This window comes from Leopardus geoffroyi, chromosome B1 (genome assembly GCF_018350155.1).
Source record: "Leopardus geoffroyi isolate Oge1 chromosome B1, O.geoffroyi_Oge1_pat1.0, whole genome shotgun sequence".
Lineage (NCBI taxonomy): Eukaryota > Metazoa > Chordata > Mammalia > Carnivora > Felidae > Leopardus > Leopardus geoffroyi.
In genome coordinates, this window is record NC_059327.1 from 119,380,484 (window position 1) to 119,405,766 (window position 25,283).

A 25,283-nucleotide genomic window follows, 5' to 3' on the forward strand; every position below is an offset into this window, starting at 1 on the left:
TCATATTAAGAGTTATAAAGATAACTGGAGGAAACCCAAAAATTTGTTTTTTTTCTTTAGGTAAGCTCTGCCCAGTAAACACACTAAATGTACTATGGGTCCTTAGTGCAAATACTCTATTTTAGGTCTTTCCCACAATCACATCTCATCTAGATATTTCAATAGCATCCCAAGTGGTCTCTTTGCCTCTAGTTCTCCACCCCATTGCAGCAAATATGTAACTTTAGTTACATATTTCACATTGCTCTCATAGTTATCTTTTTGCGATTAAAAGACCAAGACTTTTTTATGTTAAAATTCAATTCTCCCATCCCTTACCCTTCAGAATAGAATCTGAATTCATTACCATGATATGTTAAGGCACTCAATATATCCAGCCTTATCTTTCAACTGTTTTGTCTCCTCATTCATTCTTTTTAAGGTTTTTTTTTTTTTAATGTTTTATTTATTTTTGAGACAGAGAGACAGAGTGTGAGCAGGGAAGGTGCAGAGAGAGAGCGAGACACAGAATCCAAAGCAGCCTTCAGGCTCTGAGCTGTCAGCACACAGCCCGACGCAGGGCTCAAACTCACAAACCGCGAGATCATGACCTGAGCCGAAGTCGGACGCTTAACCGACTGAGCCACCCAGGCGCCCCCCCCCCCTTCTCATTCATTCTTTCCTCTGCCCTCCCCAAACCCCTTAGAGTACTTGCCAAACTTGTACTTTCCAAAACTTACCAGGTCAAGTTCTCTGAGACTTTGCATTGTTCCCTCTGTGTAGGTGGCTTCCTCTGTTTCCCCCCCCCCAGCTATGATTTTGTTTAAAAACAATTCTCTTACATACAGACATTTTCCCTGAGCACCCCCACTTAAATTAGATACATTAAAATTACTCTATGCATGCATTTATGTCATCACATTATGGTGACTATCTGATCCTTAATGGACTCCCCAATTAAAAGACCTTCTTAAAGGTAACATCTGGATCTTTCATCTATGTATCTTCAACATCTAGCTCAGTGCCTTGCATATAATAGGCATTCAATATATTTTAAAAAGTTAACAGGAATATGGGAGTAATTTATCAATAGATCTCTATTGCATTAACATTCTTCAGCCTAAACCTTCACTTGGAGAAACCTCCCCACTTGGCCCAGTCAAATCCAAATATCACTGACTGACAAACTATAGGAGTCTCGGTCTTGCCTCAACCTACATCAAAAGCAGTCCCATATTATAAATGGATGTTTTTTTAAAGCTATAAATAAGAAGGCTTTTGGAAGGCAGAGTGTACTATCATGTGAACAATGTTACAGTGACTAAATTTCAAGCTATCAAGTACAGAAATGGCAATGAAGTTGTATAAAACTGAACCACCATGGTAGTAGCTGGAATTCTGTGCTCTAGGGCAGGAGATCTTACAGTGCTTGAACAAAGAGGAGAAAGAAAAAAAATATATCCTTATTTCTTGTTTCCTTAAGAATAGTTTTAATTTGCCTTTGACATTTTTCTTCCCACTTTTCTATGGAAAACCTGTCTCATACTGTTCTCTTACAAAGTATGTATATGGTAAAGCCCAATCTCATTATTGTTAACTTTTGAGATTAAATATGCTTTGATGATGGGATATCTCTGAAACTGTCACATTTCTTCAACACCAAATAAGCCAAATTCTTTAAGGTTTTTTTTAGACGTAGTGAAATGTTTCTTAATAAGTTTCATTCTTTTAGTGCCATGTTAAGTCACTGTTTCTGTGCAATGAAAAATCAACAGGTACTAGATAATGTGTATTAAAACCTAAAAGTCTCACATAAGTGGCTCCATTAAGTCACTTAGATATGATATAGATCAGATCCATCAGAACCACTATGCACAGCATAATTCTTTAATAAGAGTGTATTAACTTCTTAAAGAATTCTCACATAGATTTATTTAAATAATCAAATCCAATACTGTGAACACTGATCATTTCTGGTCTAAATCACACTCTATCTCTGTTTCCTTTGCATTTTTTACATTGTTATTGAAGCAACAAAGATTATAGTTATTGTTGGGAAGTAATATTAATTCAAATTACATATTTTAAGTACTGATAAAGTTAATTTGTAATTTGTATACTGGGATCCACAAAATGGAGGCTACCTAAGTGGCCTGGCCCACGTCACAAATGTAAACCTAAGCCAGTCTGCATTTACAAAAACACCTGTTGCCTTTAGATTTTTTACATTGTTATTGAAGCAACAAAGATTATAGTTATTGTTGGGAAGTTAATATTAATTCAAATTACATATTTTAACTACTGATAAAGTTAACTTGTGTACTGAGATCCACAAAATGGAGGCCACCTCAGTGGCCCAGCCCACATCACAAATGTAAACCTAAACCAGTCTGCATTTACGAAAAACACCTGTCAGGGAAACCTAGCATACGCCAATCACAATCCTTCAAGTCAGTTTTAGCTCTAGCTTACCTTACCCTAGAACACAGGACCTGTTAGCCTTACAGGGAAATCCCCAACCTCCTAGCCAATCATGCCATTTTCATCTTGCTGCTCTAATACTTTGTAAAACTGGCTCCTGCCCAAAATCCTCTCAGAAGTGGGAGTAGTATGTTCCCCAATCCATGGATTGTTTCCTTTCAATAAGGACATCAAACTTGTTACTAAACTGTTTTAGTGTTCTCATTTGATACTACCTAATCCTCAAAATCCTTATCTAGACGATTTACCCAATTTTCAACCTAACTTGATTTCATTTGAAATTTTAAAGAAAAATTTTTATCTATTTAGACTATTTGTAATTTCTGGCCATAATTATGAAGTTTTATTTTCAAGGAAATACAATGTATTTCAAGGAAATACAAAATTAATTATACATTAATTTTTAATCACTGTTTTATTAAATAAGATTGATGAAAATACCACCAAATTAAAAACTAATTAACAGCAAAGGCTTATTATTATATTAAAATCTAATCTAAATTACACTGTATTGAAGGAAAAGCCGCTTGTTGACTAAGTTTTTCACCTTATACAAGGCTGCTGTATCTCATTTATCATCAGTAATCTGAGAGGCGCTGAGATATTGAAAAATATTTAGTAATAAGCTTTCAGGGTGATTTCACATTTGGTTCTAATTAATATTTTTATTATTTTTTAAAACGTTATTTATTTTGAGAGAGAGAGCATGTGCACAAGCATGGGAGGGGTAGAGAGAGAAGAAGAGAGAAAGAATCCCACGCAGTCTCCACACTGAGAGTGTGAGGCTTGAACTCACAAACCTTGAGATCATGACCTGAGCTGAAATCAAGAGTTGGACAGACATTTAACCAACTGAGCCACCCAGACGCCCGTCTAATTTCTTTTTAAAAATCTACATTGAAATCATTCACATACCATAAAATTCTTTTGAAGTCTACAATTCCGTGAGTTGCAGCATATCTATAGAGTTGCATAACCATCATCATTATCCAATTTCAACATATTTCATCACCTCCCCCCAAGACCCTATACTCATTTAGCAGTCACTCCCCATTCCCCCTGCCCCTAGTCCCTTGCAGCCAGTAATCTACTTTGTCTCTATTTGCCTTTTCTAGCAATTTCCTATAAATGGAATGATAAAATATGTTGCCTTTGTTTCTGGGTTTTTTCACTTCACATTTTCAAGCCTCAAGACACATGTTGAAATATGTATTGGTATTTTGTTCTTTTTTTTAATGTTTCTACTTATTTATTTTTGAGAAAGAGAGAGAGAGTGAAAGCAAGTAGGGAGGGGTAGAGAGAGAGAGAGACAGAATCTGAAGCAGGCTCTAGGCTCTAAGCTGTCAGCACAGAGCCCAATGGTGGGGGGTGGGGGGACTTGAACTCACAAACCGTGAGATCATGACCTGAGAAGTTGGGACGCTTAACCAACTGAGCCACCCAAGCGCCCCTGTTCTTTCTTATTAATACTATTCAATAATAAGGATATACCACATTTTATTTATCCACTTATCAGCTGGTGGGACTTTTGGTCATATCCACTTTTTAGCTATTATAATGTTACTCTGAAGATTCACGTATACTAGTTTTTATGTAAAAATGCTCAAATGTATTTTTAGCTCAAACATTTGTGCATGGTTTACTATGTACCAAACACCCGCTTAAAAAAAAAAAAATTGGGGGCGCCTGGGTGGCGCAGTCGGTTAAGCATCCGACTTCAGCCAGGTCACGATCTCGCGGTCCGTGAGTTCGAGCCCCGCATCATGCTCTGGGCTGATGGCTCAGAGCCTGGAGCCTGTTTCCGATTCTGTGTCTCCCTCTCTCTCTGCCCCTGCCCCGTTCATGCTCTGTCTCTCTGTCCCAAAAAATAAATAAACGTTGAAAAAAAAAAATTTAACATTTACTTATATTTGAGAGAGAGAGACAGAGTGTGCACAAGTGGGGGAGGGACAGAAAGACATGGAGACAGAATCTGAAGCAGGCTCCTGGCTCTGCACAGAGCCTGATGTGGGGCTCAAACTCATGAACAGCAAGATCATGACTTGAGCCGTTAACCGACTCAGCCACCCAGGCACTCCAAACACCATCTTAATTTAAGGTCGAAATGATGTTCTTAGCATAAAACAGTTCCCTAAACCACATCAACTTGTCTTGATCATAAAATGAGATTTTGAACAAAGTATAGAGAGGAGTAATTTAATTTTTATGCGAACAATATGAAGTAACATTTGGTTGACTTGGTTTCCAAATCACCTATTACAAGCAGAATATGTAAACATACATTCTGAATATAAAATCTGGACTACAACATTTACAACTTAATTAAGCTAATAAAATGGCATACACTGTGTTACAGCCAGTATCCCTAACACGTTATAAAATTCCATGATAAAGTTACAAAAATCTGAAAACAGACTCAACATTAATAAACATATGTACCAATCTATATTAAATATATTTATTCACACGTAAATTTTAATTAACCCTGGTACTGAGGTTTTTATAATTATGGCTTCAATGATACATTCACATATTAGTTTTGGGGTTTTGGGGTGATGGTGAGGTTCAGAGCTGACAACCAAGAAAGAATTCTTGAAGACGTCTTTAGTGCAAAAAGGTGATTTTATTAAGGCACAGGGACAGGGCAGAAAGAGCTGCACTGGGACTGTGAAGAGTGACTGGTTATATACCTTCAGATGGGGCGTGGGTTAGGGACAGCATAAGGCTCTAAGGAATTTTGGAAGCAAGGTTTCCAGGACCTTGAGGGGCTAGTTGTTAGGAAAACGTCATGTATTACTATTTAGTAAAACCTCAGTCATGAGACCCTTCAGATGTACATCAGGGGCCGTATGCTTGGAGTATAACTGCCAACATATACTGGGGGTTAAGTATAAAGGAGGTTTGCAAAGGAATTTTTATGTGTTTAAAGAGACACACAGGAATCCTGTGGCGGGGGTGGGGGTGGGGGTGGGGGTACAGAAGTACACAAGTATTAAATCCTGACTCTACTACTTAATAATTTTATGAGCTTGAGTGTTTCATCTATACAATGGGTATTTGATGAGATAATGAATTAAGAGACCCCATACATAGTGCTTCAAGTAACAATTATTAACACTTATTTTTAAGAAATTTACACAGTATTTTAATTTCATTGTAGGTTATTATTTTAATTTTGCAGTTCTTCCACCACATCTTATTTGCAAAGGCGTGTAATAAATAAGTGATACAGTAAAACCTAAGTTACCAGAATGCTTGGGAAATGAGTCATCTGGATAGGTAAGTTTTCCATAGGGTACGTTTATACACATAGAAAAAAAATCAACGAATAGGATAAAACTATTTCCTAAACCTATTATGTACTTCCATGCATTCTTTTTTTTTTTTTTTTAATTTTTTTTTCAACGTTTATTTATTTTTGGGACAGAGAGAGACAGAGCATGAACGGGGGAGGGGCAGAGAGAGAGGGAGACACAGAATCGGAAACAGGCTCCAGGCTCTGAGCCATCAGCCCAGAGCCTGACGCGGGGCTCGAACTCACGGACCGCGAGATCGTAACCTGGCTGAAGTTGGACGCTTAACCGACTGCGCCACCCAGGCGCCCCTCCATGCATTCTTAATAAGAATATACTGGTAGTAATTAAGCTTTTTTAAATGAATTTTAGTGATTAATGAATCACTACTGTTATGAATATAAGTTATAATTGAATGATAACATTTCACAATCCTTTCAAGGCTTACCAACAGGAATAAGCCCACTTGACTTTACCTAAAATTTTTTATCATGAAGTTCATGGATAGAATATAGGAAGTATGTGAACTCGGTTGGGGAAAAAAAAATTACTGCTTTATTTTTACTAATCTCGAACTGAAATGTAGTATTTCCTTCAATTTTGAATGTAAGCAGTAAATAGCTATACGTATGTGTGTATCACCAATAGGAATGAGGTACTTTATATCACATTACAACTATTGCTATGAATTTTACTTTATACATTTAAAAACATTATTTTGAGAAGAGTCAGTGGCTTTGCCAGACTGCCAAAATGGTCTGTGGCACAAAAAAAGTAAGGAACTCTGACCTCAAATTTGTCCCAGTCCGCTGTGCTTTGTTAATTCAGAGCATTAACATGTTCCTTTATACTTTCATACTGAAGCTTGTTTAGAGCAGGGTAATACAAATTGGCTTATCTGGGACTTTTCTTTAGGGACCTCCTGGATACTGTGAGTTCCCTTTGGGTCAATAGGAATGTTTCCTACCACTCTTGTATACTGGCTTCTGAAAGAACAAAACAGAGGGAGAAATAAGTCAAATAAAACTAGATTCAGAGGACACTGAAAGTAGAAATATACAACATCCTACTCTCCTACTTTCTAAAATAAGAGACAATATGAAACTCCACCTGATGAACACACTGAAGTTAACTGCATGGGTTCAAATTCTACTTCTGCCATTTATTAGCTATGTGACCTTGGGATAGTAAATCTCCCTGTGCATCAGTTTATTTGTAAAAGTAGGTTAATAAGCACAGTCCCTGACACAAGACAAATGTTGCATAAACATTACCTATATTTATGATTATTCTTGTACATTTGTTTCATATTACGGCCAGTTAATGTCTGGCTGGTTACGTTAATAACTTCTATTTACACAGCATTGTAGTCTACAGTACCCTTTCACATACATTATGACATATGAACCACACAATAAACCTGTGAAAAAGGACAGCTATTATTATGTATAGTTCAGTGTTGAAGAAACTAAGATGGTAAGTAGCCACACAGTATCACACACATCAGAATAGAGCAAGAATGCAAACCTGGATTTCTCCCTCCACCCCAACTGCCTAATTCTGTGTTTCTACCATATCAGACAGGTTAAAACAGAGAACGGAGATTATTCTGGGAGAAGGGAAATAAGCCACATGATGAGCACTTTAGTACTCTGCTACTCATGTCCTCTACCCAGAATAATCTATATCACCTGGGAGCTTGTTAAAACTGTAGAATCTCATGCCCCACCAGGGCCTACTAAATCAAAACCTGCATTCTGAACAAAATCCTTAGGTGATTCACACAGACACTAGTCTGAAAAGCACTGTTTCACTAGTTGCTCTAGTGACACTCATTCTGGTCACTTAAACAGTATAAGCTAGCTCATTCATCACAGACCTACTTTTGTTTTTATTAGGTAATACTTTATTGTAACAAGAAAGAACTTGATTTTTTTCTTGAGTATATTCTAAAAATGAGTTTATATACATACACATATTTTTTAAAGCATTTTGGATTCTTCTTTCGAAGAGAGAGTGCATGCGTGCACGAGCAGGGTATAAGGGCAGAGGGGGAGAGAAGAGAGAGACAGTCCCGCGCAAGCACCATGCTCTTTACAGGCGCGATCCCACGACTCTGGGATCAAGACCCAAATGGAAATCAAGAGACTGCGCCACCCAAGCGCCCCAAGTTTATATTTATATTAATTCTTTAAAATATCCATTTCATGGGGCGCCCAGGGTGGCTGAGTCAGTTAAACGTGGGACTTCAGCTCAGGTCATGATCTCATGGTTGGTGAGTTCCAGCCCCGCCTCCAGCTCTATACCTACAGCTCAGAGCCTGGAGCCTGCTTCCAGTTCTCTCTCCCCCTCTGTCCTCCTCTCCCCTTCCCCGCTCATGCTCTCTCTCAAAAATGAATGAACGTCAAAAAAAATTTTTTTAAATATCCACTTCACTTGGGAATGTTGGAAAACTTTAAAACACGTCAGCTCCTACCTTCACTCCTTTTAAAAATTAATGTACTACCCTTCACCTGAAGGATGCACTAGACAGTAACACCACCCTCTCTATATTTTACAACACCTAAATTAAAACAGGCCGATCCTACCCTTATAGGTGCCTCCTCCCCCACCAGATATTTCAGTTAAGTAATGACTTTTTATGACCCAAAACTGATTTCTTGAGTTTTGCAACTCTGTGGCTCTAGAAATTGAAACACAGCAAGAAGAAGAAAAAGAAAAAGAAAAAGAAGAAGAAGCCTATTTTCCTACCTCAACCTTGGCGGATGGTGAAAGGCAAATAACTAGTCCGCCCCTATCCCCCAAGTTAATCAATTCACTGTTGAGTTTGATTTCTAGGCCGCTGTCATTCTGGGAACGAGTGTATGAGTCCACTCTTCTCGGTACTGAACCTCTAAGCCAGAAATGCGCTATATTTTGGCACGTGAGAGCGCTGATCAGCGGTTCGCCTGGTTCTATTTAAAATGACTGTTTCATTTTGAGAGGTGCCTCCTCCCATTGGTTAACCGGCCCGGATGGGCAGGCGAGTAAAATATTGCTCACCTGCTTCCCCGGAAACTTCAAAAGCCCGGGTCAACCTGGGCTAAAGTTATCTAGTAATTAGTTCGTGGTACCTCCCACAGCACATTCCTGATTGGGCGCGTGAGAGACGGATGTGTCGGCGCGCGCTCTAACCAGTCCGGGGAATTCCATTTCCTCTCCCTCCCACCAGCATAAGCACTCAGGGGCGGTGCTTCCCGGCGACGGCCCGCCCCAACCCGAGCCGGTGCTTATTGCTTCTCGCGAGAATTTGTGGATTTGGGGGCGGGCCCTCAGCAGGAAGCGCGCACAAAACTGCCCTTAAGTCATTGCAGAGGTATAGCTCCTGTTAGCCAGCCACGAGGTTCTCGCGAGATCCGCCGCCTCAATACCAAGTGAGGAAATTGGGGGATGCTGCTGGGAGGGGCGTGGGGCTCAATCGCGCAGCTGCCGCTTCCATTACCTTCCTCCCATGGTCTCCTTCCGGTTCTCGATGCTTCTCTCAGTCTGAGGGTTTCCGCCGTTCGTCCACCCTTCCCCCCAGCCCATGACCCGCCTCCGGCCCCCGCCCTCCCAGTCCAACCTCCGATCTGTTTAGTAAGAAGGTGCTGTTCCGAAAAGGAAAAGGGGGTAGCATAGATAAACTCAACCCTGGACGTAGGAAGTAAACCGTTCCCCTTCACCCTTAGATTCGTCCTGTGCTCGCGACGGCGGCGTTGGCGGACTGATACGCGGTGGTGAAGAGGCAGGAGGAGGGGGGAGGGGCGGAGCGTGGCAGCTGGCAGTAGTTCCGTCAGAGCGGACATCTTGTGGCTGTGTCGTGCGCGTGAGCCCCGTAGGGCCGGGGAGGCACCAGCTGCCGCGCGGGGAGGAGGCCGAGGCCGCAGCTTGAGGGAGGCCCCGGCCCCTCTGTACGCGTGGGTGTGGACGGCTAGGGGATGGGAAGGGAGGCCGGCCCACTGGCCGGCCGGGTAAGAGGGGAAATACAGGCCTTGGTTGGCTTGAGTGACCAGCCTGTTGGGTGGGGTAGGGTGGGAAGGCTGGAGAAGCCGGGGCCTGTCTTGCTTAAGGGGTGGGGGAATGGGCGCGTCCTCGCGCCCAAGCCAGAGCCTCAGGGGCAGCACGGGCGCGTGGTGGCGGTGGCTGGGCGGGCGCGTGCGGGGAGCGCGCTGGAAGGCGGAGTGTACGGTGGCGTCAGGGGCCGACACAGAATAGCCCTAGCTGCGGGGACGGCAACACATATCAAGCCTTCCCTCTTTTATTTCCTTCCCCTCCTTGGCCGCATCTTTGAGCAGAAACCGAAAGAAGTCCGGAGTCTCCTGTTTCCCCCTCCCCCCTAGCCTTTCTTTGCCCTAGTGACGCCGGCATAGCGCCGACTAGGCCCCGGCTCCTCCTCTGCTGGGCTCCGGACCCTGCCCCGCACCCACCCCTTTCTCCTACGCCTCTTCCTCTCCCACCCGGGTCTCTTCCTATCGAGAGGCCGGGAAGTCAAACTTGTAGCCGCCCCTCCGCTCTTCCCGTCACCTTCGCCTCCTCTTCGGGCCGAAGCACGGCATAGAGGCTGTTGGTGGCTTTGCCACGCCACCCCACCCACCCCGGATCGCGACCGTTTTAAGGGACCTGGATTCATCAGGGTCTCTTCGGGGCCTGTGCGAGTGCTGATCTGCTCCGTTTTTGCAAAAGGCGCCTGTGTCTGGCAGAGCCGGTGTGAGACGAAGAGACCCATCTTTCCCTGCCGCCCGGATAATCAAGAGTTTTGGCCGGACCTTTGAGCACACACCGGGACAGTGAGGAGCCAGACGAAAAGCACAGACGATGGCGCTGAAACGGATTAATAAGGTAACCCTTGGGGCTAAAGGGAATGGGGTCGTAGGAGGAAAGGAAGGTTCAGTACCAGAGGAAAGCGTGGGGGTGGGGAGGAAGTATAATTATGAAAACGTCCCTCTTTGGGTCACTTCTCTTGGGGGAAGGGAAACGCAGATCAACTTTAAAGAAGTGAATGTTCAAGCTAAAGAACAACACTTGTGGCGAGTGAGGTGTTATCTTGTGTATGTTTCAGTGGAATCGGTGCAAATTAGGGGTGGGGGAGAGTGATTTCAGGCGCTTCGGTTCTGCTTCTAAAAGAAGAGTTAGTCTTGTTTGAGGTCAGAATTGCCGAGAGACGCTCCAGCAGATGTCATGGCGCTTCCTATTCTCGGTGCTTAAAAACTTCAATTGTAAGATCAAGGATCTTAGGCTTTCTACGGGAAGAATCATTGGAAACTCAGGGGAGAAGAACGTGTAAATCTGGCGGGCCCCGAACTTCATTGGGGGTCGGTGTAGAAGTCTCTTAGTGGCTGAAAAGTAGTGAATGAGCTTAGTCAAACTTAATCGACTGGGGGCAGGTTGGTTACACAAGAGTAAGTGGGGTTGAGAGGAGATGGGCTGACACAATGTTACCGCTTCCTATGTTTTGTAGTTGAGGCTTCTCACCCGAAGCTATTTATCTGAGGGACACCGGCAACTGATGTAAAAGGCTTCTGGAAGCTCTCTTCTTTTTGGCTGGGGGGAGGGGGGGGAGGGGGGCGGACGAGAGGTGTGATGGCAGTAAGGGAAGGCTAGGTGTACCTAGTTTTGCCTCGGCTCTGTTAATAACACTTTCGGGGAACAATGTTTCGCTACCTAAAATGTGGTTTGATACTAAACTATCCTTGGAAATTGGGGTGAAAAAAAGGATTTTTCGAGGCTCGGGGGGTGAGCGGAACCTCCACCTCCGGAGGTTTAGTCTCATTTTCTTGCTCTAACTTCTATCCCGCATTTTAAGATGGCGGCTGCTTTAACTGGTTCAGGCTCTTTCCGGCATCTCCTTTCCTAATAATATAAAATGATATTCTTTGTTAAATGTTAACTTTTACATCAGATTGTACATGGCTCTTAAGACGTCCTGCTCAAGACTTTATCTATATTCAAACTCTCAGACTGTATTTCCCTTTTTTGTAACTTGTGTATGTGTGGTGTGTTTGGTTCTTGCACAATCGAGGAGGGTGGAGTATTTACAGCTAACTTGAAAAAAATGTCATGGAATAAATTCAGCCTTACTAAAACTAGGAGACAGAGGAGGTTGTGGGTTAGAAACTTTGGTTTTGATGGGTTACTTTTTTTAAAGGGGTTCTGCATGGAAGGAATGACAAGGACTTGGCTTTACTAAGTAGACGTGATGCTGCCTAATTTTGATTTATTCAATACTTATGACTTTAGAGTTTATTTGACAACACTGATATTATGAAAGATGAAGGTTCAGATCTTCATGGAATGTATCGAGGCTGAAATTTTGAATTTTGATTTAGTCCATCATTGCATTGTCATTGTGTGTTTATGTGAAATATAAACTTAAATCTCTGTGATTTTGAGAGGACGGAAGAGGAGAGGAAAAATTTTGTAAGAGTTAAGATTTAAAGCAAAAAGGATTAAGCATCTCTTTGACCACTTTGAAGGCCAGCAATACATTGGAAAAGCATAGTTAATACAAAGAATATAACATTAAATACAAATCAAAACCTTTTATCTGTGAGAATTAGTTCAGGCTACTAAGATGTGGAATAGTTTCAAACCCATAGCTTTTTATGCATGTGGAACTTCAAAGGAAGGTCTCATTGATTTTTTTTCTTTTACAGGTGATACCCAGCTGCTGTGACACCACTTTAATTATTTAAAAGCCCTAGAGAGGCAATATAATGGTTAAGAATTTGAACTTTGGAGCAGAAATGCTCCAGTTAGAATTCTAGGACTGGGCAAGTTATTTGTATGCCTCTATAAAATGAGTATTTGTTACGTATGAACAATAGTTGAGTGCCTAGTATGTTCTAGATGCTAGGACTGCAGTAGTGAGCAAAACAGATTTAGGGTCCTAGATTTTATTTGTTTATTCATTTATTTTAGGATTAAAGAGGTTAGTGTGTGGCTTGGAACAAGCATATGGCATTCAGATTATTACTGCTATTTTAATATCACTTTTTAATTTTCAAAATCTTGTTAAAGAACTTCCGTAGTCTAGTACTCTTCATTAACATCAGATTGTCTTCTGTTGTAAATATTTTGAAGATATGCGTAATATATTAACTAGACATAATACTTTCCAAATTGGAAAAAACAATATTTATGTAGGACTGTTGATTCAATGTACAGAAAGTTTTTGAAAGGCATGTGGCTTGGTATTTAGCTGTTACTGTCAGAATCACATGGTGAAACTTCAAAAAAAAAAAAAAATCCCAGATCCAAAGAGTATTAGTAAGTGATAGTTATGGGGGATGGTTTTATTAATTTCTGTTCTAGAAATACAGGGTCAAGTAGGCATCGCTATTAGTATGGTATTTCTTGTGTTACGCACTTTTTTCTTTTTTTTTTTTTTTTTTAATTTGTTGTTTGGAGCCCCCAAATTCCAAATACTAAGATACTTACGTTCTTTGTTGATGCTTTATTGAAATGCTTATTGTTGGATTATTTTTGGCCAGTATTCATTTGATAAAGCTTTTGGATTTGTTTTTTTCTAAAGCTTACGTTAAAATATATTGTGTTTCTTAGACCAGGCAGCTTTTTCAAACAATCTTACTTGTTTTTTGCTGTATTATTTATTTAATAAGCTGTAGTATGGTTTTACAAGGCTATTTATTAAACAACAAAAATGAAAAATGGGAACTCCCAAGTTGATTAGTGGTGTTTGAGGACCATAGGCAATTATACTGTTCCCATTAAACCAGGTAACTACAGTGCTTGTATTTTGGGGAAGTTTAAAAAGAACTTCACATAAAATATGTGAGCCAAGCCTAGAAGAGTAACTCATGTTTTGAGGGTTTGCAATGTGTCAGAATTGTTTGAAACCCTTGTATTAACTCACTTAATATTACAACTCGAGGAAGTAGGTACAGTTAAGTTATTATCCCCATTTGGAGATTAGAAACCTGAAGCACAGAAAGGTTAAAAAACAAAACAAAAACCTACCCTTCGTCTCTGATAGCAGAATTGGGATTGGAACCTGGACAGTCTGGCTCCATTCTGTGTCTTTTTTTTTTTTTAATTTTTTTTTTTTTTTTTTTTTGAACGTTTATTTATTTTTGGGACAGAGAGAGACAGATCATGAACGGGGGAGGGGCAGAGAGAGAGGGAGACACAGAATCGGAAACAGGCTCCAGGCTCTGAGCCATCAGCCCAGAGCCCGACGCGGGGCTCGAACTCACGGACCGCGAGATCGTGACCTGGCTGAAGTCGGACGCTTAACCGACTGCGCCACCCAGGCGCCCCTCCATTCTGTGTCTTAACTGTTATGTCATCCTTATGCTTTTAGTATTCAAAAAGGTTTTCTTTTGCATCATTCTGCTGCTAGTAATAGCGAGGACTTAGCATTTACTGTGTACCAAACTATTTCCAAGCCCTTTATGGAAATCAGCTTATTTAATTCTCACAACAGTTCTGTGAGATGCTCTTTATCATTCCGTTTTATACATGAGGAAACCAACACAGAGGTTACTTGCTACACAGCTAGTGACTGAGGTTCAGATCAGTCTACCTCAAGAGCTTAAGCTCTTGAACTCCATAGTGTACTGGTGTTCTGAACCATTTGTTTCTATTTTATCAGGTGAATGAATGTCATTTTAGTTTTACTACCTGCAATAAGCTGCTGCTCTCCTCTCTCACTTCACTTTTAAATAATGGGAATTACACTTTATTCTTAGGTTATAGTTAATTTGTGAATTAAGATATTCACTAACATAAGTTTTGAAAGCAGGAGTGAATGTTCTTTTTGGTTGATCTCTTAAAGGACTGGGAGCTGCCGTGTTCCAACTAATTGCTAGGGGTATCTTAAAATATCTTGTCTCCAAAGAGCCTATAGGCTGGATACACAGTTTTGCAGGTGTTTCTTTAGGATCCTCAAGGCTTTTCTGTAGCCAACTAAATTTGTGGGACAGTTGTGTGACTCATGGATACTGATCATGGTGACCTTGGTGTTTATTTTATGAAGAGGCACTTACCTTGACACTGTTTTCATCATCCTGCTCTTTTGCAGTGTTAATTCTAGTTTTTGTTATTCCTACGAATATAAACTTGAATACTCTTATTAGCACTGGGGGAGAAGCTACTTACAATATATCTGTTACTAGATTATATGTGAATTTAACTCATGGATTCCATGCACCTTGTTAGTCCAAGATATAGTAAATTCTTGCAATTTTTCCAAATACTTTTACTGTAATGATCCCTTTCTAGTAAAGAAAACAGTAGGTTCTTAATGCTGACATAAAAATGTTTTCAGATTAAGATTTCAAATCTTAGGTTGGCTTTTGCATTCCATAATATACGTTCTTGTTCGTGGGTTTTGACATGAGTTGCATTTATATATCAGGAAATTGAGCAGAGTTCTTAATATAGTGTATAGGATCTTACCAGATATATGGAATCATTTCATTTTCTCTGGGAACAGGCGTGATTTTGAAATGTCCCTTAGGTGATTCTGAAGCCTCCCTCTGGTGAAGACCCACAAACATCGGGGTAATCATTTAACCAATACTTAACTGAGGGAAGTTTTACTCCATTTGGCACAGTAGTTTAGTCCCAGGAGATGGAAAATGAGGAAGCCTTGTCATTACCCATGAGAGTCTCTGCTTTGAGTGGAAGAAACAAGCATATAAACACATGGATAGGGATTTGTCATCTTGTACAACTTAACTTCCAAGAATCTAAGTCAAGTATGGGAAACACTTATTTAGAAGAAATTAAGGGGAGTGCCTGATCTTTATAAGTTGAGTTCTGAGTCTTGATTTTGGCTCAGGTCATGGTCTCAAGGTTTGTGGGATGGAGCCCCACATTGGGCTCCACACTCAGAGCGTGGAGCCTGCTTGGGATTCTGTCTCTCCCTCACTCTCTGTCACAACAAATTTTTAAAAAGGGGGGTGAAATCTTTGGTTTTATATCAGACTTACCCATTACTGTTTTTTACCTTTTTTGAGAGAGATGCAGGGGTGGGGCAGAGAGAGGGAGACACAGGATCTGAAACGGGGCTCTGAGTTGACAGCAGAGAACCCAGTGTGGGGTTTGAACTCTGGAAACACAAGATCATGACCTGAGCCAAAGTCGGGTGCTTAACTGACTTAGCCATCCAGGTGCCCCAGATTTACTTATTATTAAAGATAGTTTATTTAGGGGAGCCTGGGTGGCTCAGTCGGTTGAGCGTTCGACTTCAGCTCAGGTAATGATCTCGCGGTCCTGAGTTCGAGCCCCGCGTCAGGCTCTGGCTGACAGCTCAGAGCCTGGAGCCTGCTTCCAATTCTGTGTCTCCCTCTCTCTCTGCCCCTCCCCCGTTCATGCTCTGTCTCTCTCTGTCTCAAAAATAAATAAATGTTAAAAAAAAAAAATTTAAAGATTATTTAAATAATTTGCTTATGCTATATTTTGCTGTTCTATGGCGGGTTTTATAACTATACCTAATTCTGTCAAACCAGTAGTATTTTGAAATCAGCAAGATTAAGTGATTTTCGTTACTTTACTGGAAAATTTTATGTTGTTGATTGGGTTTTACTACCAACGGCATGATCTTATTTGAAATTGAACAGTGTAGGGGCGCCTGGGTGGCGCAGTTGGTTAAGCGTCCGACTTCAGCCAGGTCACGATCTCACGGTCCGGGAGTTCGAGCCCCGCGTCGGGCTCTGGGCTGATGGCTCAGAGCCTGGAGCCTATTTCCGATTCTGTGTCTCCCTCTCTCTCTGCCCCTCCCCCGTTCATGCTCTGTCTCTCTCTCTGTCCCAAAAATAAATAAACGTTGAAAAAAAAAATTAAAAAAAAAAAAAAAGAAATTGAACAGTGTAATTAAGAATGAATGCATTTAGGGGCGCCTGGGTGGCGCAGTCGGTTAAGCGTCCGACTTCAGCCAGGTCACGATCTCGCGGTCCGTGAGTTCGAGCCCCGCGTCGGGCTCTGGGCTGATGGCTCAGAGCCTGGAGCCTGTTTCCGATTCTGTGTCTCCCTCTCTCTCTGCCCCTCCCCCGTTCATGCTCTGTCTCTCTGTGTCCCAAAGATAAATAAACGTTGAAAAAAAAATTTTTTTTTTTTTTTAAAAAAAAGAATGAATGCATTTAGTGAATATCTTATTAGCTAAGTTATCTGGCTAGATAAGATTCTCAAAACTATCCTCTGCCTTGTTATGTGTGAAAGGGAAAAATTCGATGAAGTGTTTTGTACTTTCCCTAAACATCTGATTTTTATCTGCAACAATACTTTCAGTATAATCTTGTATCATTGATATTGACAACTTTTCACAGCTAGATTTGTCTTATTTGGCCTTGTAGGTTTCAGTTATGAATCACTACTTGGTTACTTGTTCATTTTTAGGATGGAGTACTTGTTCACATTCATCCTAGCCTTGTTATCATTTCAAAGCTAATGTATAATTGGATGTTTTCAACCACAGGACTGCTGTTAATTTTTGTTTTTTCTTATCTATGAAATGCCTTGTGTGTTTTCATGTATCAAAGCTGAGAACCTAAATTTGGCTTTCTGTGTTGCCCATTTAGATAATGCCTACAAAAGAACAGCTTTGAATAATTTTAAGTGATTTAAATGGTGATCTAAAGAAAGAAAATTGTAGTATTATTCATTCAAGACATTCTTTATATCTTGAGTAATGAGCAAGCACACTGTCTCACCTGTAATTACAGCTAAACAGGAAGTTACTATATTGTCAGTGATGTAATGAGACATGGTTTGTAGCACCTACCTCTTAATTCTTAAAGTAAAAGAAACTTTTAGGATTTCGCATAAATTGTAAATTTCAAACTAAAATGATTTTAAAGTGACTGTTTCTTTTCATTCTTTAAGTCTGCAGTTCTATGAAAGTGTTCAGATCCTAAAATATTTTTGCCAGGTTTCCTTCTTTTGAAATAACTTCTGGTAAGCATACATTTCTGAAATGTTTGCTGTTTTCTTCCTTACTATTTGTGTCTACACACAGTATATAGAAATTTCACGATGTTAAAGTTAGTAAGAAAATTTTTGTTTACTTCATAGTAAACCTGATCTTTATAAGAACAATTAGAGCAGTTCTCATCGAGCAATAATTACATAGCATTTTGTCCTATCACTCGTCTGAATATGTACCTTTATATTTTGTTAGGTTGTAAAGGCTTGGTGAGGGTGAGTTCTCTCAAAATTTCTTGTAAAGGCACTCTTCTTTCCACTTCATGGCCTCATCTCATCCAGACCCCAAAGCAGGATTTTATGTTGCTGCTCAGTATAGGTTTTAAGAGGCAAGAGATGTCTTTATAGTGCTGATTCACATAGTTCTACAAATCTGGTCTCTAAGTCAAAAGTTTTGAAAGAAGTGGACTCTTGAGTAAAATACAAGAAATTGCCTGTCAGTAATGGCATGAACCTTTTAAGTTTTCCCAAAAGTTATGATAGGAATTGTATCTATACTGCTATCGTTATGACCTTTGGGTGATAATGTGCATGATGGATAGTGGAGTATGGGATAACAAATGATTGTGAACATGGTGATGATAATTACTGTACTCAGGGATGGAACCCATGAACTTGGCATTACCACAGTAATTTCATAAATGCTGACTTTGGTTATGTTGATCTAATGTGTAAGTAGTGGTTGTCATTAGAAAGTTCAGCAGGATGCTTAAACGATTATTACTAGAGGCATTAAATCTTACTGGACACTCATTGATATGGCTGCTCTGTAGTTTCATTATTCATAAATAGTTCTTGTATTTCCAACTTATGAATTCTTTAATGGCAGAGACCATTTTTTGTACTTCCCATCATCTCTTTAGGCCTTTGCATTTAATGCCTTGGCTTCTTTTTCTTCATAGTCTGGTTAGTCATTTCACCTCTAAAATGAGTAAGATGTAGATACAGTAGAGAAGCAAAAAGCAAATATTTAGCAGTATGTTTAGACTTTTAGGTCTTTTCATGTTTTACTTCTAATAGTCAACTTTCAAAGAGATCCTGTGTGCTATAATGATCAAAGCAAAGATCTAAAGATAAGCTGGGCTTTCTTGTAGGAGCCCCACAAAAGGAATGGTCATACTTCTTAATGTTTAATCATGTACCTACAGTTGAGAACTCACTGCCTTAAGCTGTACCTTTTGGCCGCCTTTTGGAGAGATTTGCCTGACTCCTTATCCTATGGGTCTGTTTAGGCTCTTTTTTTTTTTTTAACATTTATTTATTTATTTTTGAGAGAGTGTAAGGAAGGAAGGGATAGAGAGAGGGGGCCAGAGGATTCAAAGCGGGCTTTGTGCTGACAGCAGCAAGCCCAACGTGGGGCTCAAGCTCACAAACCGCGAGATCATGACCTGAGCCAAAGCAGACACTCGATCGATTGAGCTACCCATGTGCCCTGTTTAGGCTTTTAAATGGGATAGAGAAGCATATTTCTAAGTGAGAAAAGGCCTGGATTTTCATACTAGCTAAGTATGCAGGAAGGTTTCAGGAGAAGCAGTTCAGAGGAAGATGATCAAAAAAAAAAATGTCCTCCAGAAGAACATACCATGACAAAAAAATACTTAAATTTGGTGAGGAGGTTTGTTTGTTTTATGTCCTTGTATGCCCTTGATCCATTTTAGTGTCCCTTCAGTGTGAGTGGAGCCTTTAAGCAACTCCTAGTGTGTGCCAGTCTCCCCTGACAACTTCTTTTCTATTTTAGTGGTCTTAATAGTTGGCTATGGGGTGCCTGGGTGGCTCACTCGGTTAAGCATCTAACTCTTGATTTGGGGTTAGGTCATGATCTCATGGTTCGTGAGTTTGAGCCCCATGTTGGGCTCTGTGCTGGCAGTGCAGAGCCTGCTTGGAATTCTCTGTCTCCCTCCCTCTCTGCCCCTACCCCATTCACTCTTTCTCAAAATAAATAAACATTTAAAAAAAAAAATTAGTAAAAAATAGTTGGGCAAGAGCCCACCTTAGTAATGCTATTCTTGGGGAAAGGGATGGTCATCATATGAAGACTTCCCAGGTGCTATATGTGAGCTGTTCTCTGGTCCTTTCCACGTTCCTCTCTACTAGGGAGAGCAAAGAGCTAACAGTTTCAGTACTTAGTATGATTTTACCAAAGACAAAATTACTTTTGGAAATTCATTGAGTAAGTGCTTCATTGAAAATTGATCTCAGTCCAGTAAGAGTTTCCTCTTGCAGTGGAATGGATAATTGTTTTCTCAGTTGGCTTTAATTTAAAGGCCACGTAACTTAAAAAATAGGTAACACTAGATTCACACTGAGTGTAGTAATAAGATGTAAACTAACTGAATGATTATGGAGAAACTGATCCTATGAAAACCTCAGTTTTCCATATCCTGTTCAATCTAGGGCATTTATTCCTTAAGTACAGTGGAGAGTTGGTTTAGTGCAATTGAAATTTTTTTCTTCAGTATGCCAAATGCCGTATCAAATTTTTTTAAATGCATCTTTGATGTAAGGACACCCTTTTTAAAAAGCAGCCATTTTGAAATGTTTCTAGATCTCTAATTTTCAAGTGTCTAGTAGATACACGACTTTTGTTTTCCTACACATCCTAAAGCTTAGTATATCCTACACTTGCATGCAGTCTTTCCTCTGATGTAAAATAGAAATCAGGCCTATTTTCGTAAGATTTTTGTAAGGGTAAAATGCTTGGTATTTAAGATCTTTTTTTTTTTTTAAATCCTCCATGACTTAGTTCATGTTCTACTCTCACCTGAATTACTGCTAATGCTTCCTAATGTAGTTACTGCTTCTCTGTCCTTGTATTAGGGATTCCTACAATACGGAGATGAGTCTGTGATACCCACAGATTAAATTTTTGTATGGGTATATGGGGGATAGAAACTCTAATAGTTAATTTTAGAAGTGTTTGTCACAAATAGTGTTAAAAGCCAGTGTTCTGGGGGTGCCTGGGTCTGGGTGGCCTAGTTGGTTGAGGGTCCCACTCCTGATTTTGGCTCAAGTCATGATCCCAGGGTCGTGGGATTGAGCCCCATGTTGGGCTACGCACTGAGTGTGGTGCCTGCTTAAGATTTTCTCACTCACTCTCTCCCTCCCTCCCTCTCTTTCTCTCTCTCTCTCTCTAAAAGAAAAAAAATTTTAAAAACCAATGTTCTGAATGATATCTATAGAAATACACATGGATACAAGTCTATATATATAGCTAAAATTTGAAGCCCTGCAAAACAATGCTATATATTCTTAAGAGATACATATCTAGTAGCGTATAAAAATGGGGAGAAGTAGTGGAAACCAAATTTCAAATAATCTGTTACCTTCTGAGGGGCAAGTGGAATTGGGGAGTACGTGAGGGAGCTTCAGGTATATCTGTAACATTTTTTTAAAATTACTTATTTTGAGAGAGAATCGAATCCCAAGCTCTCGCCATCAGCACAGAGTCTGATGTGGGGCTCAAACTCCTGAACCTTGAGATCATGACCTGAGCCAAGACCAAGAGTTGGGCATTTAATTGACTGAGCCACCCAGGTGCTCCTATAGCTTTTTTTTTTTTTTAAAGTTCATTTTGTGGGGTCAGAGGAGAGACAATCCCAAGCAGGTTCTGTGATGTTCAGTGTGCAGCCCGGTGCGGAGCTCAATCCCACAAACCATGAGAACCTGAGCCAGTTAAGAGTCAGATGCTTAACCAACTGATTCATACAGGCACCTCTCTGCAGCATTTTATTTTTAATATGAAGGAAATATAGTAAAAATGTTCAGCTTTACTTGTCAGCCTGGGTACACAGATTCAGGGGTACTTTTAGGATGTGACCTAGTAATTTTAAAAATTGAAAGTTTTTTCTAGTGTACTATTGTCTGTACATTTTATTAAAAACACCCCAAATTTGATTTGCCTTATTCCTGCTTAAAAATTTCTGTGGTTCCCATTGCCTTTGGGATGGTCTTTGATATATTCAAAGCTACTGAAAGATCAAGCCATGGTTAACCTTGCTGGTCACATGTGCTACCTTCTTACCTTTACTCTTTTGTGTTTCTGGTTGGTATACCAGAATTACAAGCAAATTTTTGTAGACTGTTCTTTCATACCCTTGACTTTGAATAAGGTTCTCTGCTTGGAATGCTTATCCCTCCATCAGGACTCAGCTCAGTTGTCACTGTTTTTAAACCCAGGCAAGGTTAGTGGTTACCTTTTCAGGATTCACAAAGCATTTAAATGTCTTTATTTTAAGCACTTAAAGTTGTTGGAATGTAGTTTTTTGTTTCTGCGCTGTGCCTACTTTATATTAACTCAGTCTATTAGGGAAGGGATTCAGGTTTTATCTCAGTATATTCAGACCTAACATGCTTGACACCAAATATGCACTTTTCCTATATGTGAATAAATGATGGTGAAACTTTAGCTAATAGCAAATACTACTTTTCATTTTAGAAATGGATTTAAATTAACTTCTAGTTTCTGTGATTAGATTAAAAGTTGCTAGACAGAATACATGATTTCTCCCTGCTCCCTCTAGCTTGATTTTGAGACTGTTTGATTTAGATTTCTTACATGTTTTTCAGAAAACAAGACTTGAGCATTACATTGTGCTTTAGTGGGATAAGATCTATATAAATGGCCGTGGTTCCCAGGAACTTTCTGCTTAGAATGGGTCTCTCCTCACTCTTGGGGTTTTTTCCCCCTTGGATTTGTTAGAAGGAAACTGGAGCAGTTAACAATCAAAGGAAATAACTATAGGAACCAGAGCAAGCTACAACCTCAGGGACTGAAATTGCATATCTTTATGCCAAGTCAGCTCTTATTATCTCTTTTGCCCAATGTGGTCTCTTTTTCTCTGGATTCACCATGTAATTTCAAGGCACATGCCTGCCAATAGCTCTAGGTCACATCCTTACAGTTAGAGAAGGAAGAAGTCTTTCCAGCTTCAATATGAAAAACCAGGCAGAGATGGATGGACCTGATTAGGTCAGGTCCTGGCTTGGCTTAGGTTACTTTCCAGCCCTTTGAGCTAATCACTGAGGCTAAAGAAACAAAATTCTATGATTAGCCCTGAGTAATGGGTGGTTATCAGCCACCATTAACCAAACACTACAATCACATGTTTTGGAGTAAGGGAAAAGCATTTCCATGAAAGCAGGGTAAGATAGATAGTTTATTGAGTAGATAAAAGGTCTTACACATTAAGAGCATCTGAGGTGACTTCTTACTGTGCTTTCTCATAATTTTTCTTGCTGAGATTTTCTTATGTATTCTCATTTGCTTATGCTATGGGCATAATAATGTCATGAGAATTACTTGTTATCTTAGAGGTGAACGCTGGTACATGATTTGAAAGACCTGTTTTGATGCCTAAAATAACTCAGGTTGGTTTTTTTTTCAATGTTGTATTTAAAGTAGATTTTAGTATGTAAGATAATTGGCCTAATTTTAGATCTTTGATTATTACTTCAGAGACATCTTGGTCATGGAGAACTTACAAACTAAGACACTCAGAAATTATCTGAGTAATAAGAGCCTGAAATTTTGGGAGGGAAGAGCTGAAATTAGACCTTCACTCTAAAGTTAGAATAATAATGCCAGTATTATAAAGGCTTAATTTATAAATATTATGCATAAAAACTTGTTTCCTCTGTAAGAAATATGTTCTTTAACATTAAATAGGGTGTTGGTATATTCTAGGTCAACTTTATAGATTCCTGAAATTTATAATGAAGTTGTTTCAAGGTCACTTAGAGCAGCCATCGTTTAGATTGGTTTTATTTAAAAATAACTGCTTTTTTTTCTGGCATATAAACAAATCTGTATTCAAAACATGTTTATTAAGGACATAATTTGGGCTAGATCAATGTAAGAAACGAGATAAATCTTTTATGGAAAAGGAGGGGGGATGGTTTAGAACAGGTAAGTTTTTAACATTAAAATAGACCCCTTTTTTTGAACCCTTGTGTTCCTTAAGGAAAGAGAATTAAACTATATAAATTAGCTTTTAGTTTTTTGTATTTTTTGGTGGGCCAGCTAAACAGTAGAACTTGTTACATAAGCTTTGGAACATGGGAGAATTCTCTGGTCGTGTCAGTTTGACTAGACTACTTGATTTTTACCAACAGGGAAGTTTTTAATGCTTTGAGATGGTGTTAAAGTAGATTCCCATCATAACAAAAGTGGCTGGTTATGGGATGTAAATAATTGTCATATGAAACCTAATCTTACCTATGAAAAAGTCATTTGCTTAATAATGGGTAGTCAATTAATTCAAGTACGTTTCTATTTTTACTCAAAAATTGGTAGTTTTGAGCGCCAGGGTAGCTCAGTCGGTTAAGTGTCAGACTCTTGATCTCAGCTCAGGTCTTGATCTCAGGGTTGTGCGTTCTCAAGCCGTTGTTGGGCTTTCCCCTGGACATCAAGCCTGAAAAAACAAAACAAAAAATAACTTCAAATACTTGATTCAGAATCATTTGATAATTTGTAACAGTGTTTGTTTTTGTTTTTAAGTTAAAACCATACATAGTTTTGTTCTGTTTTCTTAAGTTATGTACTTAGAGGGGGGAATATCCCAAGCAGGCTCTGTGCTTACAGCGCAGAGCTGACATGGGCCTCAAACCCCCACAAGCCATGAGATCATGATCTGAGTTGAAATCAAGAATAGAAGGCTTAACCAAATGGGCCACCCAGGTGCCCCCATACATAGTTTCTTTTAACCAGTTGTTTAAATCTCTGTTCAGAGTTTCTGTAATTCCTACTGATCAGGATCCATGGTGGTTGGGATGAATTTTCTCCCATTCTTAAATATATTGAACATAAGAAGGTATATTTATTTAGGCAAGCATAAAGGTCTGATCTGATCTTCTGTTATCCTAAGTTGTGTATCTTGGGATTTCTGGCTGTTTTGATAACCTTAAAAACAGATGTGTGAGTTTGAGAAGCAAGTTGGCAGTGTATCAGAGCAATCTCCAACTCCCAGTTTTATTGAGGTATAATTGATTTGTGACATTTTTAGTTTTAGAGCTACAACGTCATGGTTTATGAATTTTGTGAAACAATTACCACAAGGACAATTCTTCTGCATTGTGGGGTTTTGTTTTGTTTTTAAATGGAGTGAATCTAGATTGATCACTGTGCAACAGTTGGTTATTTTCTGAAATGTATTTGGACCATGTGAGAGAGGCAGATATTTGCTCTGGATCGAGCCCCACACATACTCTCTTTCTCTAAAATAAAATTAAAAATTAAAAAAGAAACAACTTTATTTTCTGACTAAATTATCCATATTTGTTACATATAAGTCCTGGAAAGGCTACGTACATATTTATAAATATAAGGTCTGATGGAATTTTGGAAACTGCGTGTTTTACTAAGAGCAAATTTCAGTTTCTTCCAAGGTAATAAACACAGTTGAGTTGCAGCAATAAGACCAAATCAAAAAGGATACCTACCTATCTAGCCCCATTAGAGATTTTTCAAGTGGAAATGAGGTCTGTGGATAGTGTGGTTCAGATACAACAGAGGATTTAGGATAGTAGAAATAAGGGCTTCTGAGATATCCTGAAAGTTAAGCAAACAACATG

The 25,283-nt window shown here is 39.6% G+C and overlaps 1 protein-coding gene and 1 long non-coding RNA gene across 15 annotated transcripts in view; both read left to right on the forward strand.

Annotated features, from left to right (window-relative positions):
- The window catches only part of LOC123594716, a 44,727-nt gene extending 38,933 nt beyond the window's left edge, over positions 1–5,794 (forward strand). For 2 of the 6 annotated variants that reach the window (XR_006710854.1, XR_006710860.1), the window contains exon 4: positions 5,621–5,794. This is a non-coding gene — a long non-coding RNA (uncharacterized LOC123594716). Of the gene's footprint in view, positions 1–4,377; positions 4,407–5,620 lie in introns of those variants that run through there. The other 4 variants (XR_006710855.1, XR_006710864.1, XR_006710863.1 and 1 more) reach the window with 3 other exon arrangements.
- A 3,251-nt stretch (positions 5,795–9,045) lies between these two features.
- Positions 9,046–25,283, forward strand: part of UBE2D3 (ubiquitin conjugating enzyme E2 D3) — a 30,095-nt gene continuing 13,857 nt past the window's right edge. Inside the window, exons 1-2 of one of the 9 annotated variants that reach the window (XM_045471551.1) lie at positions 9,046–9,166; positions 10,455–10,610. In XM_045471551.1, coding sequence (XP_045327507.1) covers positions 10,587–10,610 — 24 coding nt within the window. In that variant the 5' untranslated portion in view covers positions 9,046–9,166; positions 10,455–10,586. The other 8 variants (XM_045471579.1, XM_045471572.1, XM_045471559.1 and 5 more) reach the window with 8 other exon arrangements.